This window comes from Sabethes cyaneus, chromosome 3 (assembly GCF_943734655.1).
Source record: "Sabethes cyaneus chromosome 3, idSabCyanKW18_F2, whole genome shotgun sequence".
Classification (NCBI taxonomy): Eukaryota; Metazoa; Arthropoda; class Insecta; order Diptera; family Culicidae; genus Sabethes; species Sabethes cyaneus.
In genome coordinates, this window is record NC_071355.1 from 108843295 (window position 1) to 108861943 (window position 18649).

The 18649-nt window shown below is 41.8% G+C and overlaps 1 protein-coding gene across 3 annotated transcripts in view; it reads left to right on the forward strand.

Annotated features, from left to right (window-relative positions):
- Positions 1–18649, forward strand: part of LOC128744567 (C2 domain-containing protein 5) — a 255968-nt gene that overhangs the window by 42829 nt on the left and 194490 nt on the right. For all 3 annotated transcript variants that reach the window (XM_053841668.1, XM_053841669.1, XM_053841670.1), the window contains exon 7: positions 174–379. In XM_053841668.1, coding sequence (XP_053697643.1) covers positions 174–379 — 206 coding nt within the window. The remainder of the gene's footprint in view (positions 1–173; positions 380–18649) is intronic.

Here is an 18649-nt window from a genome sequence, read left to right on the forward strand (position 1 = left end):
TGCCCGCTCGTCGGATCACCCCCTCAAGAGCGATGTTGAACAGCATGCAGGATAGACCGTCACCTTGTCTCAACCCTCGTCGCGTCTCGAAGGGACTCGAGAGTGTCCCAGAGATGCGTACGAAACACAAATTATACCAAGCATTTGATGGAAATGAATTCTTTTTTTTTCAGAGCCGAGCTATCTTGCAATTCAGTACAAATAACTAGTACAAACAAACATAGCCGGGATTTGACGGATTCAACTGGAAATCGCACTTCCCAAAGCCCTGCTAAAACAGGAGTACCTTGTTCATCGGCTGTTATTTTGAAAGAATGTAATGCCAGTGGTGCATTTTGTCGACGCTCATCAGATTCTGATTTAAGTATTACACCCAAGGGTATGTAAACTGCTGTTCGAATATATATAACAATAGTGATATGTGCAATGTTGCCATGTGTATATAACGTTGTCATATAAGGTACTGTACTGAATCCATAGTTATTGAAAACATGTGACACGGCTTTGCGCTCATGGCAATATGAATCCAAATGGTAAACAGTTTTTAATAAGATATAAACATTCATTATTAACTTTCCTTAATGAAACAATAAATCGGGCTAAGATAAATAATGATCTGCAAAACCCTGCTATTCCAAAAAGAATTGTAGCGTGACACACGGTGAAACTCTGGCGCTCTTGGTGAAAACTCATCTTGAGGCCCGTTATTTTTTTTAGTTTTCATTCGAACAATAATACAGGTGAGGTAATTTAGGTGAGTTCTATGTTTATCGAGGTGTCCCAAAATCCAAAACTGATTTCCATTTCTCTCCATCACGTACTGATTTTTTGCAAAATATGCTACTTGCATGGAAAAATCACGAAATAGATGAAAAAATTTATACCACAGATCAGTTAAAAAAATCCCAAACAAGGTTTTACCTTTGTTATACTATATAACAAAGGATTAGAAATTGGTCGAAAAACATGAAATTGATCCAAGGCCCGGAGGGCCGAATCACATATACCAATCGATAGAGCTCGACGAACTGATCAATGTCTGTGTGAGTGTGTGCGTGTGTGTATAATTTTCTATCGCCTGTTTCTCGGAGATGGCTGAACCGATTCATTCGCTTTTACTTTTGTTTGAAAGATGCTATTGCTTAGTATATCACAATTGAATTGTTTTGTGGTCCGACATTTCGTTTAAAAGTTATAAGCAAAAATGTGAAAACTACGTGACACGATTTTCTCCGGAACTACACAACCGATTTTAAGGACCTTAGTACCAAATGAAAGTTCTTTGCTGTTGCTAAACTTTTCACCAAGTTTTATTGAAAACAAATGAGTAGTTTCAAAGTTATGCTTAAAAAACTGTTTTGACAAGGTAATAATTATCGCCTGTTTCTCAGAGATGGCCGAGTCGATTTATGCGCTATTAGTTTCATTTGAAAGATAGTATAGCCGCATAGATCACTATTGAGTTGTTTTTTAATTGAACGTTTAGTTTGAAAATTGTGAGCAACCTTATACAGTACATCAAAACTAACAAAAATTTATAATGATTTTAACCAAGATAATTTGTCTAATTCCAACTATTTTAATATTAAATGAAAGTTTTTGCCACTGCGAATATATCTGCAAATTTTCATAAGAATTGGTTTAGCTGGTTAAAAGATATTGAAAAATAATTGATGAAATTTATTCAAGAAAACGCTGTTTATATGAATCAGCGGGAATCGATAATTTACTATAGCGTAAAAATGAGTAATTTTTCAACGGGTCTTTCTTTGGAGCAGTTTATTAATAAAATTTATCACATTTTCTTACACTATTAGGGTGACAGTGAATCCGCCTAACAGGGTGACACAAATTTTAATTTTTTAAAAGGTGACAAAAAACCCGATTTAATCCACCTAGTTGTGAAAGGAACCTTTGTTATACCATCTTATATGTCATTTGACATAGGCATTTTCAGTTAAAATATTATTTTTGATTTGTATTTGAATTTGTAATTTTCATAAAACTGACAGAGTCCAATTATATACGCATCACTTTGAACTAAATTCTTATAAAAACTGTTTCTTAGGCCCAGCCATTCTCAAGTTATTCAGATGTGAAATCTCAAAATTATCTATTGGAGTCAACACATGCAAAGTATCCGATAACCGTGTAATCGACTTTCACGGATTTGAACCAAATTTTGTCAGATTGTTCATTTTAGGTCAGAAAGCAAAAATCTTAAATTTGGTGCCGATTGATACCTCCATTAGTGGTACGATTAGTGGTAGTACCTCCTTTTTAAAAAAAGACCCGTTTTGTCAAACCTTTTTATTTTTTACTTACAGATAAACATGGAAATCTCGACCAACATGTCAAAAGGTCCAATGTGCAAATAAGAAATTCTCTTTGCGTTTCTTCTCTTATGCTTATTACGGCGGCATAAATACATTTCAACCCAATTATTCTAAAGGATAAGCTTTCCAATAACACCAGTAACCGTTTCATGCAAAATAGACGCATTCACTTGAATTTGTGCCGCCGTAATAACCGTAAGAGACGAATCGCAAAGAGAATCTCTCATTTGCACATTGGACCTTATGGAATGCTGCTCGTCAAATATTAGGTTTAGAAAGAAACTATTTTCACATTCAAATTCCAATTCCATTCGAAAATAGTCGAGAAAAAAACTGGCTTTTTTTAGCGTTTTGAGCTGGAAATGATCATAAAGAAATCGACACGTCTTCGGAATTTAATTCAACTGTTTGTTAACGCTGTGCTAGTTATCATCCATATGCATCCTAGCGATAAACAATTTTCAGAGTGTATTTTAACCTACTAAATTACTTATTACTTATATAATTACTTATATTATATAGAATATAGGAAAGCAATGAAAACATCGTATACAGAATTTTTAAGCAGAACTGATTTTAAAGTGGCTGTTAGCTTCGGGGTACAATGCTAGCCTAACAAGCCAGTCATTGTATGTTCGAATCTCGACTGATCGGTGTCGCTGACAGAGTTAATAGGATCTTTGCCCTAGCCCCGTAATTTTCCTGTACTCTAATAACCAGCTGCGAAGTCTGTCGATAAAGAAGGGTCAAGTTCTGAAGGACGTTTACACCCATGGCTTTGCTTTGCTTGATTTTAAAGTGGTTTCTTCAAACAAATCATTAAATTTCGCAACCAGTAAGAGATAGATAGTTACTATATGCAGCAAAGTTGCTTATTTTAGTGTTGTAGAATTTTTGTGAAGACGCTATTTTTTTGGACGCATGTAAAAAACAAAAATTTGTGTCACCCTATTAGGTGGATTCACGGTCACCCTAAAAGTGTAAGAAAATGTGCTATATTTTATTAATTAACTGCTGCAAAGAAACATCCGTTGAAAAATTACACATTTTTACTATATTATTAGTTTAGTTCAATTAAAGGTTTGGTCATTAAGGTTTTCTTGAATAAATTTCATCAATCATTTTTAAATATCTTTTGACTAGTAGTACCAATCCTTATGAAATTTGGTAAATACATATGCAGTGTTAAGACCTCTCGTTTAATACTAAAACAATTGAAACTAGATAAATTATCTTGGTTAAAATCGCTATAAAGTATTGTAAATTTTAACGTGTAATTTCAATTGCTCATAACTTTCAAACTAAAAGTTCAATCAAAAAACCATTCAATAGTGATTTATCCGGCTATATTACCTTTCAAATGAGACTTATAGCGCATAAATCGGCTTGGCCATCTCTGAGAAACAGGCGATAATTATTACCTTGTCAAAACACGTTTTTAAGCATAACTTTTAAACTACTTATTTGTTTTCAATAAAACTTCCTGAAAATTTTTATAATTTAGCAAGAGCTTTTATTTGGTACTAAGATCATTGAAATCGGTTGTGTGGTTCCGGAGAAAACCGTGTCACGTAGTTTTCACATTTTTGCTTATAACTTTTAAACAAAACATCGGACCACGAAGCAATTCAATAGTGATATACTAGGCAATAATACCTTTCAAATGAGACTAATAACGCATAAATCGGTGCAGCCATATCCGAGAAATAGACGATAGAAAATGAGCTGCACACACATACACACACACATACACACACAGACATTGCTCAGTTCGTCGAGCTCTATCGATTGGTATATGTGATTCGGCCCTCCGGGCTTCGGATCAGTTTCGTGTTTTTCGACCAATTTCTAAACCTTTGTTATATACTATAACAAAGGTAAAAATATAGTGTCTCCACAAAAATTGTGTAACACATTAAAATAAGCAATTTTGCTGCATATAGCAACTATCTATCTCTTACTGGTTGTAAAATTTAATGATTTGCCTAAAGAAACCGCTTTAAAATCAGTTCTGCTCAAAAACTTTGCACACGACTTTTTTATTGCTTTGAAATATTCTACAAAGTTAAAATACACTCTGAAGATTATTTATCACTGGGATGCTTATAGATGATAACTTGCACATTGTTAACAAACAATTGAATTACGTTCCGAAGTCAGTACGCTCTCAGCTTTCGTCCGAACCAGACGTGTTTCGTGACATTCAAAGAGTGCTGCAGGTTATCAGTTATCAGCTATTGTTTAATTCGAACTATTGATTTCAAGCTATTGTTTTATCCATTTGGACAAAGTAGTTTATTGTTTGAAGGAACGAGAATCTAAGCGATGGAACCGAAACGAGAAAATACAATCAGGCTGCGTTTTGGATCGCATACACGGAATCCTACTAACGACGAGGTTTTTACGTTCTTCAGGGAACAGGGATGGACTACCGATGAGTTAAACGCGATGTATCGAGAGGACTACAGTCTTTTTGTGCGGTTTCAATCAGAAACGCTTGTAAAAAAAGCACTTTATAAGCTAGGTACCAACGTGGAATTCCGGTATGCGAATGGAGACCGTTTGCATGTTCCTGTAACAGCAGCAAACGGCACGTTCCGCTATGTGAGAATCTTCGGTCTACCACCAGAGGTCAAAGATGAGCAGATTGCCACAGTTCTGGCAAAATATGGAAACGTTAACCAGTTAGTGCGCGAACGATATTCGGCTGAGTCTGGATTTCCAATATGGAACGGTATTCGAGGTGCTCATATGGAAATTGTGTCGGAAATTCCGGCACAAGTCAACTTCGAGAACATCAGAGCAAGGATTTTCTATGACGGTATGCTAAACAAATGTTTTGCTTGTGGGTCTCTGGATCACCTGAAAGCAAATTGCCCGAAACGCCAGAGTGTAAATACACGTCTGCAAGCTGCATCGGGTACAAATAAGGAAATAATACTTAACTATGGCAACGAGAAAAGTTACGATGAAAACCCTGGATCTTTCGCAAACATAGTTGCAAACGGTCTTACTGCACAACCATCATCCGCGTCCGGTATGGTTGTGCTAAGACAGCAGCTAACAGGCAATGGGGAGCAGACTGATGTCAAAGACAAAGTGGCAACGAAAGCCCCTACTGAACATGATGGCGGAGAGGATGCTGAGATGAAGGTTTTATCCAGCAAGAAAAAAAGAGGACGTCCAATCAATCGAAAGGACTCTAATTCATCGGAGTCAGATGTAGTCTCCAAGAAACCGGTCATGGTACCCCCTACAGAAAGCAGTCTGCTGCTGGCTCAGGCACGACGTTCAAAATCGCTAAATAACCGAAAAAAAACCCGGTGACAAGAACTATAAATAATTATTAACACACTAGGTAACACAATGAATTTTATTTGTTCAGTCGGAACAGGTAATTTTAACAGCACTAGCATACAAGTGAATAAGAACCTTTTAAAAGAATTAATCAACGAGCACAATATTGATATCGTGCTCTTACAAGTAGTTAGCTATCCTGATTTTTCCTTTATAATACTCTAATGAACATTAGTGTAGACGAGAAAAGTACTGCAGTACTTATTAGAAAATCTTTTGTTTATTAAAATCATCATTCAAATGATTGTCCTCTGAGCATGTTACCTTTTATTTTGTATGTGGAACCATTGATTCGGATGATCAATTAAAGCGTGCTCGGGGTTCTTGTGTATGACAAATTCCTGAGAGTGATTGCGTTTACGGACGATGTATTTCTTGTATGTATGTATGTCAGAAGAGCTTGATACTGTTATAAGTATCATTGCTTCTTTCCCAATGTTTTTGAAAATTAATGTAAATATTAATAAATCGCGATTTATGCGAATCAATCCCTGTTGTGGCGGACCATTTAATTTAGCAGAAACTGAAAGTTTGAAATTATTTGGAGTCATATTTAAAAGTATTCGGAGTGATTCAATTGATTCTAAAGACAGCCTGATTAACATCTCGTTGGAAGATTCTGAGTTATCCGTATCAGTTAGCAGAAGATAAACTAACACTATTTCATTTATTTAATGCGATTAACGCAAACCGGCAAAAATGGAGAGGTATAAAATTCTCAAAGAGATAAACGTGAATTTAGGTGGAATCAAACCAGCTTAATCAGTTTTGTAAAAATGTAATTGTATTATACTGTATAAAATAAAGTTAATTTTAATTATAAAAAAAACCGTGTCGATTTGTATATGAGCATTTCTAGCTCAAAACACTAGAAAAAGCCATATTTTACTCGACTATTTTTTATTGGAATTGGAATGTGAAAATAGTTTCTTTCTAAACCTAATATTTCCATATTGTAGCAGATATAGTAGGCATAGCATATAGTAGAAGTTTTCGCCTTCCAGAAGCAAACGAATAAACGTTGTCTTTAATAATTTGGCTACAATATTTATCTATAAGTAAACAAATAAAATAAAAAGGTTTTATAAAACGGGTTTTTCCTTGCACAATCGTGCTACTACCATTAATTGTGAGGAAGACCAATTGGCACCAAACTTAGGATTTTTGCTTTTTGACATAAAACGAACAATCTGATAAAATTTGGTTCAAATCCGTAAAGGTCGATTACACGGTTAACGGATATTTTGCATAAATTGACCGTAATACATATTTTTTAGATTTCACATTAGCAATAGCTTTAGAATGGCTGGGCCTAAGAAACAGTTTATAGTCCAATTTAGTCCAAAATTTTACAAAACATGCAAATATCAAAGGTTTTTCAAAAATATCAGAAAGAGTGTCTATAAGTAGCTCTTTATCAGATTTTAGGGCATAATTTAAGCTACCTTTAAAAAAATAAGACAAATAGGAAGGGATATTTTAAAAAATTGACATTTTATGATTTTTATTGGCTGAGAAGAACTCAGCGCGGGTACAAATGCTGCGTAGAGCCACCCGTCAGAATGTGGAGCGATACAAACAGAAGCGGAGGCAGCAAACCCGACTCTTCAAGGAAAAGAAGCGCCACCAAGAGGAGAAGGAGTGCGAAGAACTCGAACAGCTGTACCGCTTTAACGACATACGGAAGTGATATCAGAGACTCAACGGATCTCGCAAAGGTTTTGTGCCGCGGGCCGAAATGTGCAGAGATAAAGATGGAGGTATCTTGACTGACGACCGTGCGGTGATCGAAAGGTGGAAGCAGCACTACGATGAACACCTGAATGGCGTGCAGGCGGAAGACCATGATAGCGGAGGAAGTGACCACATTGGTGTAGAAAGCAATGAAGATGTCCCACCCCCATCGATAAAGGAAGTTAATGAAGCCATCCAGCGGCTGAAGAACTACAAAGCAGCGGGAAATGATGGCATTGGAGCGGAACTTATTGAAATGGGCCCGGACAAGTTGGCCGGCTGCTGCATCAACTGATTGTCAAGATTTGGGATACGGGATACGGAAAGACCGAGTTATCTGCCCTATCTACAAGAAAGGTGATAAGCTGGATTGTGAGAACTACCGAGCGACCACTATCCTGAATGCCGCCTACAAAGTGCTGTCCCAAGTCATCTTTCATCGACTATCGCCAATAGCCAATAGATTTGTGGGAAGTTACCAAGGCGGCTTCATGGACGGTCGGTTACAACGGCCCAAATCTTCACCCTGCGGCAGATCTTCCAGAAGTGCCGCGAATTTCGAGTCCCCCGGCACCACCTGTTCATCGATTTTAAAGCCGTTTTTGGACGAAAACGGCTTTCTGGGTAAGCTTACTAGACTTATCATGGCCTCGATGAATAGGATCCAATGCTGTGTGAGAATCTCGGGTGGACTGTTGGACCCATTCGAATCTCGCAGGGGACTTCGACAAGTAAATGGTCTTTCCTGCCTGCTATTCAACATTGCGCTCGAAGGTGTTAAAAGACGAGCGGCGATCGAAATGCGGGGCACGATTTTCAATAAATCCAGTCAATTTATCTGCTTTGCTGACGACGTGGATGCTGTTGGCAGAACATTTGAGGCGGTGGAAGATCAGTACACCAGACTAAAACGCGAAGCAGAGAAGATTGGATTCAAGATAAATACGTCTAAAACGAAGTATATGCTGGCAGGCGGGACCGAGCGCGACAGGGCCCGCTTGGGTGGTACCGTGGTAATCGACGGGGATGATTTCGAAGTAGTCGACGAGTTCGTATACCTTGGCTCACTGGCAACAGAGGACAACAATACCAGCCGTGAGATGAAAAGACGTATTATCAGCGGAAGTCGGGCCTACTACGGACTCCACAAACACTTGCGATCGAACAATCTGAGCCCTCGTACAAAGTGCACACTGTACAAATTGCTAATTAGACCGGTTGTCCTCTACGGGCACGAAACGTGGCCACTACAAGAAGAGGACCTACGAGCACTCGTAGTTTTCGAACGGCGGGTGCTAAGAACCATCTTTGGCGGAGTGCAAGAGAACGAAGTATGGAGGCGAAGAATGAACCACGAACTCGCGCGTCGTTACGGCGAACCAAGTATTCAGAAAGTGGTTAAAGCTGGAAGGATACAACGGGCAGGACATGTTGCTAGAATGCTGGACTATCCTGCAAAAATGGTTTTCGTATCAAATCCGGTAGGAACAAGACGAAGAGGGGCACAGCGAGCAAGGTGGCAAGACCAGGTGGAGCGAGATCTGGCGAGCACTTGGTGTCCGTGGAACTGGAGACCAGCTGTCATGGACCGAAATAGATGGAGAAATTATACTGCGCAGGCCTTGTCGTAAGACGTTAGGCTGATTAAGTAAGTAAATAAGATTTTTATTACAATTTTGTGAAGTGTTTTCTTTCAGTTAATTTTTTTCTGAAACTGCATTTAATTTCACACAACGCCATTTTGATCAAATGACGCCATTTTGATCAAATAAATTGTTTTAAGATTTAATTTAAAAAATAATCTCAAATACGCCATTTTGAAAAATTAGTCTTGGCGAAAAAATTATGTTCAATGGAAAATAAATCCTTGTGTTGTATCCAACATATCAGCAAAACTTCATTCCAATCAAAAATAATATATGAGCTGCAAAAGCCCATATCAAATGACAAATAAGATGGTATAATAAAGGTTCCTTTCACCACTAGGTGAATTAAATCGGGTTTTTATTATTCAGTTTTGTAAATTTTTACATAATGAATACAGAAAACATACCAGGGGACTGAAATATTTTGTTTTATGCAATTCTATTTTTTTTCACTCCAAAACAGAGTTTTGTCATTGAGTTACGCTCATTCAAAAAGAATTCAGAAGCATTCAGAAGCAAAAAATGTAAAAATCATGTATAAAAAATTTATAGAGGTGAATGTAATCTATAATCTTCCTGTATTGAGTATTGCCTTATTTTTAACATGTATGCTAGGTTACTTACTTTAGCAGCCGAGAGCCGGGGTGGCTCTTGCCGTATCAAGAATTCCTCTCCATTGTACTCGATCCTTCTGGCTATTCGTCGCCAATTCGTTGCGCGTCTCGACACGCGCAAGTCGGTTTCAAACCTGGTCGAGCCATCTAGCACGTTGGGCCCCTCTATTCCTGGTGCCGGTGGGGATTTTGAAGAGAACGGATTTCACTGCACAGTCGCCCGGCATCCTTGCGACGTGGCCGACCCACCGTAGTCTCCCAACTTTCGCCAGGTGTACGATGGGAATCTCTTCAAGCAGTGCATGTAGCTCGTGATTCATACGCCTCCGCCACTCTCCGCTTTCTGTTTGTACTCTGCCAAAAATAGTCCGCAACACCTTTCGTTCAAATACGGCTAGTGCACATATGTCCTCCGTAAAGAAAGTTACTGTCTCAAGTCCGTAGAGGACTACCGGTCTGATTAGCGTTTTGTACATCGTCAGCTTTGGGCGGTAGCGCATGTTCCCAGATCGAAGCATCTTGCGGAGGGAAAAGTAGGCTGCATTTCCAGGCTAGGAGTTGGCTATTCTTGCTGAAGATCGTTCCTCTAGTTTTGATGCCCGCTCGCTGGATCACATATTCAATAGCGATATTGAATAACATACAGGACAGCCCATCTCCTTGCCGCAACCTTCTCCGCGATTCGAAAGGACTCTAAAGCGCACGTAGCACATCACTCGCTCCAGAGTAGCTTTGATCAGCCGCATCAGTTTATCAGGAAAACCGTACCCTTGCATTATCTGTCATAGCTGTTCTCGTTCAACTGTATCGTATGCTGTCCTGAAATCCACGAAAATATGATGCGTGGGCATGTTATACTCTCGACATTCCTGGAGGATTTGTCGATGAATAAAAATTTGATCCGTAGTAGTACGGGTCCCCATAAAGCCCGCCTTATTCTGCCCTACGAATTCTCTTGCTATTGGGGATAGACGACGCAACAAAATCTGGGAGAGCACCTTTTAGGCGGCGTTGATGCGCGGCAACGTGATACCGCGGTAATTACAGCAATCCAGCCGGGCGCCCTTTTTGAAGATGGGACAGACTACACCTTCCATCCACTCCTCCGGTAGTTTCTCCTCCTCCCTAATCCTAGTGTTCGACAGCACGGTTGGGAGCGGGTGGACTGTATGTTTTAAATTCCTCCATCAGCGCAGATTACCGGATGCGATGTCTCGTATTCTGGGAATTGCCTGTCCCAGGCAATTAAGGCCAAAATAGTTCCCCTTGGGGCGTCTTCGCCGATTGCAATGATCGGACGGGTTCTTGGGACACAAACACACCACACATTGTATACTACACTAGTTAATATATTTACAAACTTAACACTTAACAAAGAACATATTCAACTATAGGCACAGACAGCACTACGGCTGCTGGCGGTTAACGACGTGGACTGACTAAGCATGTCGCTTAGTGCCTTATATAATCTATGACAAACAATGTCCATCTCAATTTTGGATCCGCAATTGTCGTAGGTTATAAGAACTTATTTTTAATAATGCCTTACAATGCCATATTGTTGGTTAGTGCGCTAAGCCGGCAGCGTCACTTAATCACGGGTCACTCACGACGCGTAAAGTGGGGCCTCCGTTAGTACGGTTCGTACTACCAAACATCCTGCCGCCTTGAAATCGCCAGTTTTCAACCGAATATATTCCAGAAGCCCTAGTGGTTGTTCACAGTTCCTGCTCGTCCTTGATTGGCTTAATTGTGGTGAATACCGGTAGCCCATATCGACCGGTCCTTGTCCTATCGGTGATAGTTGTACCTTAGAGGTCCTTTCCTACTGGTAGCCGTCCGCCATTGAAGGGTGTTCCTAAGCCTCGCTGGTGTGCTGCTAAAAGTTAATTGGCCTAAATTTCTGCTTTGCCTTTCAAAAAGACTGTACTTAACTGTGGGTGGGATTGGGGTGGCAGTTCCGGTCGCCATGTTGACCGAACACACGCCGCCCCCCATTGCCCATAGTGCTGGATTCCTGCAAGCCACGTCAAGCTTGTGGCTGGTGTTTTGTTGATAATGATCTAGTATACTGTTCCATTGAATGTAGCTCTCTGCGTATATCCCATACGCAGTTGGATTGGTCGGTTAGATGGTTGGTTGGTTTATCGCTGCCCTTCCTTGCAGCCCTTGCTCCTTCCGCATGCCGTTTGGTACGCCCTTGTGGTACCCCTAAGGTATGCAGCTTGTTGAAGTTTGTTGCTGCACCATGTCCCTTGACATTGATGGTACAACTTCCTGAACGTGGAGTCCCTTGACTCCGATGCCTTATCCTCATGACCTTATTTCACCTCTACCGGTAGTGGTAGGTCCCACACCGACCTCTTTTACGACCTGCATGTCCACCGGAATGCCCTGTGATGCCGATGCATGCTCTAATATCAGTCCCGTTGACTGTCCAAAACCGTGGTCGGTAGAGTGCTCCCTCGTTAGCACCGCCGCTGCAACACCAAATCCCTCGATCTTGATAATGCTGCTGCCGGAAAGGGAATCCCTTGATATTCTATTCCGGCTTAAGCCCCCGCCAACTAGGGGATGAAACTTGTATTTTCGGTGCACGAGTAACTGCTTCCCTTGCAGTGTGATTTCCATAAACCTAATCATGGAAGAGCCTATCTCCCCACGAGCTGCACGAACCTAAACCGAATTCCAATTCGGTAATCCTGTTGATTGCCAACCATTTGCAGATCCGAAACTGCCCAACCGATCCAATGCGGCTTCCCGTTACCGCTCCAGTAACTGTAATGCACGAATTGCTCGAACATTGTTGCCCCACCATGAATCAGCTGCCCGCCGTTTGCAGCTAATCCTAATTGACGAACCATTCCAGTTGCTTAGTACACCTTTGTACTCCATGCCGATTTCAACAGATCTAAATATTCCTGAAACATTAACCGCGTAGACCGTTTGCGATTATTTTTTATTTGATGGTACTTATCTTAGGAGTGTGGTGGGGTGCTGTTTGGTCGCCAAGTTGACCAGAACGCGCAGCCCCCAATTGCTTTACTCGCTGGAACACGCTAGCAACGCTTGACATGTGGCATCCTAATTAGTATCCGACGCCGCATCAGACAGATCCGAGTATCACCTTGGACGCGACATAACTGGTCGCCCAATCCGAAAATATTCCATTGTTTCCCGCAAATTCACCTGTCCTGCTAGGTGAACATATTACATTGCAGCAATTGCCGAATATTGCTGCCCGCCCTGAGACGACAGCCTCTCGATTGCCATACTAATTTCTGTGGACGAACCATTCCATCCTCCGGCATTGATTGTGTAATCTGGCTACTCTCTTTAAAGTTTATAATTCCGCACCATCTACTGACTTTGCGAACCATTCGCGTAATACCGCCGAATGCCAATCCTGATAGACCAAAATCACACCAACCATTTGGTGCATCCAGCAACGCTTTTAAAATTGCAGTCTGAAAAGCGTTGGCCGCGTAAATAATTAATTTCCCATCAATAATTTATAGTACTTATCTGAGAGGGATGGTGGGGTGGCAGTCTGGTCGCCAGGTTGACCATAATGCACTACCCCGAAATGCTTCCCTCGATTGGAACCGCTTAACCACTTCAACTCGCGGTCCGCCTCCTTGGCATTTAACATATCAGCCACCAAAGGTTTGCACGGGTGCGATAGTTACATTTCCGTGTAAACATTTCCAAAATATATGTTCCAAATTACACCGCCTCTCTTCGTCAGATCGTCATAATCCCCACGCCAATTAGAAAATATATATTCACTTCACTTTCCAACCATTTTCCCAAATGTTGCTCCTAATTGCCCGTAGCTTCCTCCATACCGCCAAATCGCATAGTTATTTATCCAAGGCCTTGTCCGAAATAGCCTTGCCCAATTATTTACCAAACCGTAACTAATATTTCTCCAACGTTTTCGATTATTATTCGAGAACCATTCCATTTGATCAACCATTCATTATCTAATTCTACATAATCACCCGCTAAATCAGCATTCGCATTAATCTATACGCTTCGAGAAATTGCTCAATTCTGCCGCACAAACAATAATCAGTAACGATCGCCAGCCTTTCAATGCCATCAAAGCGGACCAACCACAAGAGTTATTGAAAACTACGATCTTCCAATGGACTACGACCCTCGAAATAAATCACCACGGTTCTTATCCACATCATGTTTATTTATCCACTCGTTGTTGTTCACTGTAATTAATATCCTCATTGGCATATTACATTCAAACGATCCTGGCCTATTTCCTCGCCCTAAGGCTTGTTTCTTCGGCAAAAAACGAACTCCAAAATTTCCTTTACAAAAGCAACCATATCGTAAAGAACTTACTTAAGTCAGGCAGCCAGCTAACTTATTTCTACTGCCGATAGAATGATATACTTCCACACTGCAGTGCAAGCAGTGATTTTAATAACCAACGGTGATAAGTGATTAGCAAATAAGCCGATGGGTCAGATATTGGATCATCGTGATTGAACAGTCCGTATTCTGTTCCCTTTTTCATCCAGAGAACTGACAGCATTCTGATACCGATTAGCACACTGCGCGGATTGATAAGACACAGAGAGTATGCTTGTACTCGAGAATAAATATATCGTTATCACAGAGTGAGCGGATCGCTTATCTATTGGTATGTTCCGAGAGTCGTACGTGGGAAAACTTGTTCTCTTGGCTGACCGAGTGACATACTGATTTCGGGAAGAGATTGTTTCCAGTCTCGTTTCTGTGAGCTACGCGACAATCGCGAGAGAAAAGAATACTGACTTATAATCTTCCTATTTCTAGAGAATGTGTAATTGTAAGTGATCTTATTAGTTTCAGCCGAACGCTGACTGATCGTGTATCGATGCTAACCAGTAGCAGTCTTACTGAGGTAGCGTCCCTTTTGGATTATTGACGCTTTTGTGATAACTTTGTGCAAACGGGCAGAATTTGTTGCATACTACGAAAACCTTGGCAAAACGGGATAACAATGCAGCTGCGTGCATTTCTTGGGCGACGGCGATCTAGTGGAAAGCTTCTCTGGAAAAGCGATTGCGGTGTTGAGCAAAATGTAGACTACCAGATAGATTCGATGCAGTTGCTTAGTTGACTTGCTCAATGAGCCCTATGAAAATGATGCCAAATGGGAAACAGCAACCGCCACAACCAATATAGTGCTGTTTGATAACCCACATACATGAAATCCATAATCCATGCGAGTGCGTCCTTTGTGTGTCTCCTTCTGCGCTGATAATACCTTTCCTGGATCCTCGATTTGGCTCCCAATCCGGCTCGAAGGACCAATGTTCGACAGCACGGTTGGGAGCGGGTGGACTGTATGTTTTAAATTCCTCCATCAGCGCAGATTACCGGATGCGATGTCTCGTATTCTGGGAATTGCCTGTCCCAGGCAATTAAGGCCAAAATAGTTCCCCTTGGGGCGTCTTCGCCGATTGCAATGATCGGACGGGTTCTTGGGACACAAACACACCACCCATTGTATACTACACTAGTTAATATATTTACAAACTTAACACTTAACAGAGAACATATTCAACTATAGACACAGACAGCACTACGGCTGCTGGCGGTTAACGACGTGGACTGACTAAGCATGTCGCTTAGTGCCTTATATAATCTATGACAAACAATGTCCATTTCAATTTTGGATCCGCAATTGTCGTGGGTTATAAGAACTTATTTTTAATAATGCCTTACAATGCCATATTGTTGGTTAGTGCGCTAAGCCGGCAGCGTCACTTAATCACGGGTCACTCACGACGCGTAAAGTGGGGCCTCCGTGAGTACGGTTCGTACTACCAAACACCTAGAAATTACCCAATGAAGTGCCGCTGCTAGTGGTTTTTGGTCATTTTTGTAGAGCTCTTCTGGTCCTTTCCGGCGGCTCAGTTATTCTTCAGCTGACGAATTTCTCGCCGGATCTCTTCCGGATCGGGAGCCGGCTCGCTGTTGTCGTTTGTAGGCACTCCGAGGTTAACTTCCATTGCGTCTCCTGCTGCTATATCGCTATTGAGGTGCTCATCGAAATACTGCTTCCACCTGTCGACCACCTCGCTAGGTAAGACTATGCTAGGAATAGAGATTGTCTTTGTTTACTATACTGGGACTGGGTAGCACTCTGTGAAAACGAAAATAGAAGTGTAACGTTTGAATGAAAGATTTCAAATGCTAATAACTACTAAACTACTGAATGAAACTGAACAATTTATAATATGTCGTTGGATAGATAAAATGACCAGCAATTTTATGGAGGGGGAGCGGTAAGAAAACAATTTTAAGGAGGGCGTAAGAGGGGGGGGGCTCCTATAAAAATGAAACTCAAATTCCCTCAAAACTCGAGAACTAATCAAGCAAATGGAACCAAATTTGGCATGTGGAGGTTTCAGAAGGCAGGATTTTTTTCTATGATGTACTGAGACTCTTTCTCCTTCTTCGAGGGGGGACTCCCATACAAATGAAATTTAAATTTCCTCAACTCTAAAACTAATCAAGCAAATGGAACCAGAGTTGGCATGTGGGGATTTTTGGAGGCATGACTTTATTTTATGATGATTTGAGACCCCTCACCTCTGTGGTAGGAAGATAAGGACTCTCATACAAATAAAACATAAATTTTTGCGTTTGTGGGATATTTTCTGCTATGTAACAAGCGGTTAGCTGTGAAAGTAAACTAGTAAAACCTTCTCGGAACAAAAGACAGTGAATCGACGCCACTAACTTACGTGCCCGTTGTCATTCATGTCAAAAGAGAAGGACTTTCGAATGGTACGTCATATTTGCGATGAACGTGCTTTGGCTTTAATGTTATTTGTAACCAATGACCCTTTTAAACGCCACTAGCGAGTTAAAGTAAGATTATTAAAAAATGTCAAGCTACGCATAATCATATTTAAAACAATAATCTGTGGGCTGGTCATTCATTACTATTTCAACCTTTATGATGCACACAAGTGATTTTTTAAAAGAAATCTCTATGTCTCAATGGTTGCAGGCTTTGTACTTATGAACCCCCCTCCACGTATTTTCAAAACTATTCAATGAAGACTTACTTACTTACTTATTTGGCCTAACGTCTTATGACAAGGCCTGCGCAGTATAATTTCTCCATCTGTTTCGGTCCATGGCAACTGATCTCCAGTTCCGCGGGCACCCAGTGCTCGCCAGATCTCGCTCCACCTGGTCTTGCCACCTCGCTCGCTGTGCCCCTCTTCGTCTTGTTCCTACCGGATTTGATGCGAAAACCATTTTTGCAGGATAGTTGTCCGGCATTCTAGCAACATGTCCTGCCCAACGTATCCGTCCAGCTTTAACCACTTTCTGAATACTTGGTTCGCCGTAGAGATGCGCGAGCTCGTGGTTCATTCTTCGCCTCCATACACCGTTCTCTTGCACTCCGCCAAAGATGGTTCTTAGCACCCGCCGTTCGAAAACTCCGAGTGCTCGTAGGTCCTCTTCTAGCAATGTCCACGTTTCGTGCCCGTAGAGGACAACCGGTCTAATTAGCGTTTTGTACAGTGTGCACTTTGTACGGGGGCTCAGATTGTTCGACCGCAGGTGTTTGTGGAGTCCGTAGTAGGCCCGACTTCCGCTGATAATACGTCTTTTCATCTCACGGCTGGTATTGTTGTCCTCTGTTGCCAGCGAGCCAAGGTATACGAACTCGTCGACTACCTCGAAATCATCCCCGTCGATTACCACGGTGCTGCCCAAGCGGGCCCTGTCGCGCTCGGTCCCGCCCGCCAGCATATACTTCGTTTTAGACGTATTTATCTGCAATCCAATCTTCTCTGCTTCGCGTTTCAGTCTGGTGTACTGATCTTCCACCGCCTCAAATGTTCTGCCGACAGCATCCACGTCGTCAGCAAAGCAGATAAATTGACTGGATCGTGCCCCGCATTTCGATCGCCGCTCGCCGCTCGCCTTATAACACCTTCAAGCGCAATGTTGAATAGCAGGCAGGAAAGACCATCTCCTTGTCGAAGTCCCCTGCGAGATTCGAATGGGTCCGACAATCCACCCGAGATTCTCACACAGCACTGGATCCCATCCATCGTAGCCATGATAAGTCTAGTAAGCTTACCCGGAAAGCCGTTTTCGTCCAAAATTTTCCATAGCTCTTGTCGGTTTACGCTATCATATGCGGCTTTGAAATCGATGAACAGGTGGTGCGTGGGGACTCGGAATTCGCGGCACTTCTGGAGGATCTGCCGCAGGGTGAAGATTTGGTCTGTTGTAGACCGACCCTCCATGAAGCCGGCCTGGTAACTTCCCACAAATCTATTGGCTATTGGCGATAGTCGATGAAAGAGGACTTGGGACAGCACTTTGTAGGCGGCATTCAGGATAGTGATGGCTCGGTAGTTCTCACAATCCAGCTTACCACCTTTCTTGTAGATAGGGCAGATAACCCCGTCTTTCCACTCCTCCGGTAGTCGTTCCGTATCCCAAATCTTGACAATCAATTGATGCAGACAGCCGGCCAACTTGTTTTAATAAGTTCCGCTCCAATGCCATCCTTTCCCGCTGCTTTGTTGTTCTTTAGCCGCTGGATGGCTTCATTAACTTCCCTTATCGATGGGGGTGGCACATCTTCGTCGCTTGCTGCACCAATGTGGTCACTTCCTCCGCTATCATGGTCTTCCGCCTGCACGCCATTCAGGTGTTCATCGTAGTGCTGCTTCCACCTTTCGATCACCGCACGGTCATCAGTCAAGATACCTCCATCTTTATCTCTGCACATTTCGGCCCGCGGCACGAGGCCTTTGCGAGATCCGTTGAGTTTCTGATAGAACTTCCGTGTGTCGTGAAAGCGGTACAGCTGTTCGAGTTCTTCGCACTCCTTCTCCTCTTGGTGGCGCTTCTTTTCCTTGAAGAGTCGGGTTTGCTGCCTCCGCTTCTGTTTGTATCGCTCCACATTCTGACGGGT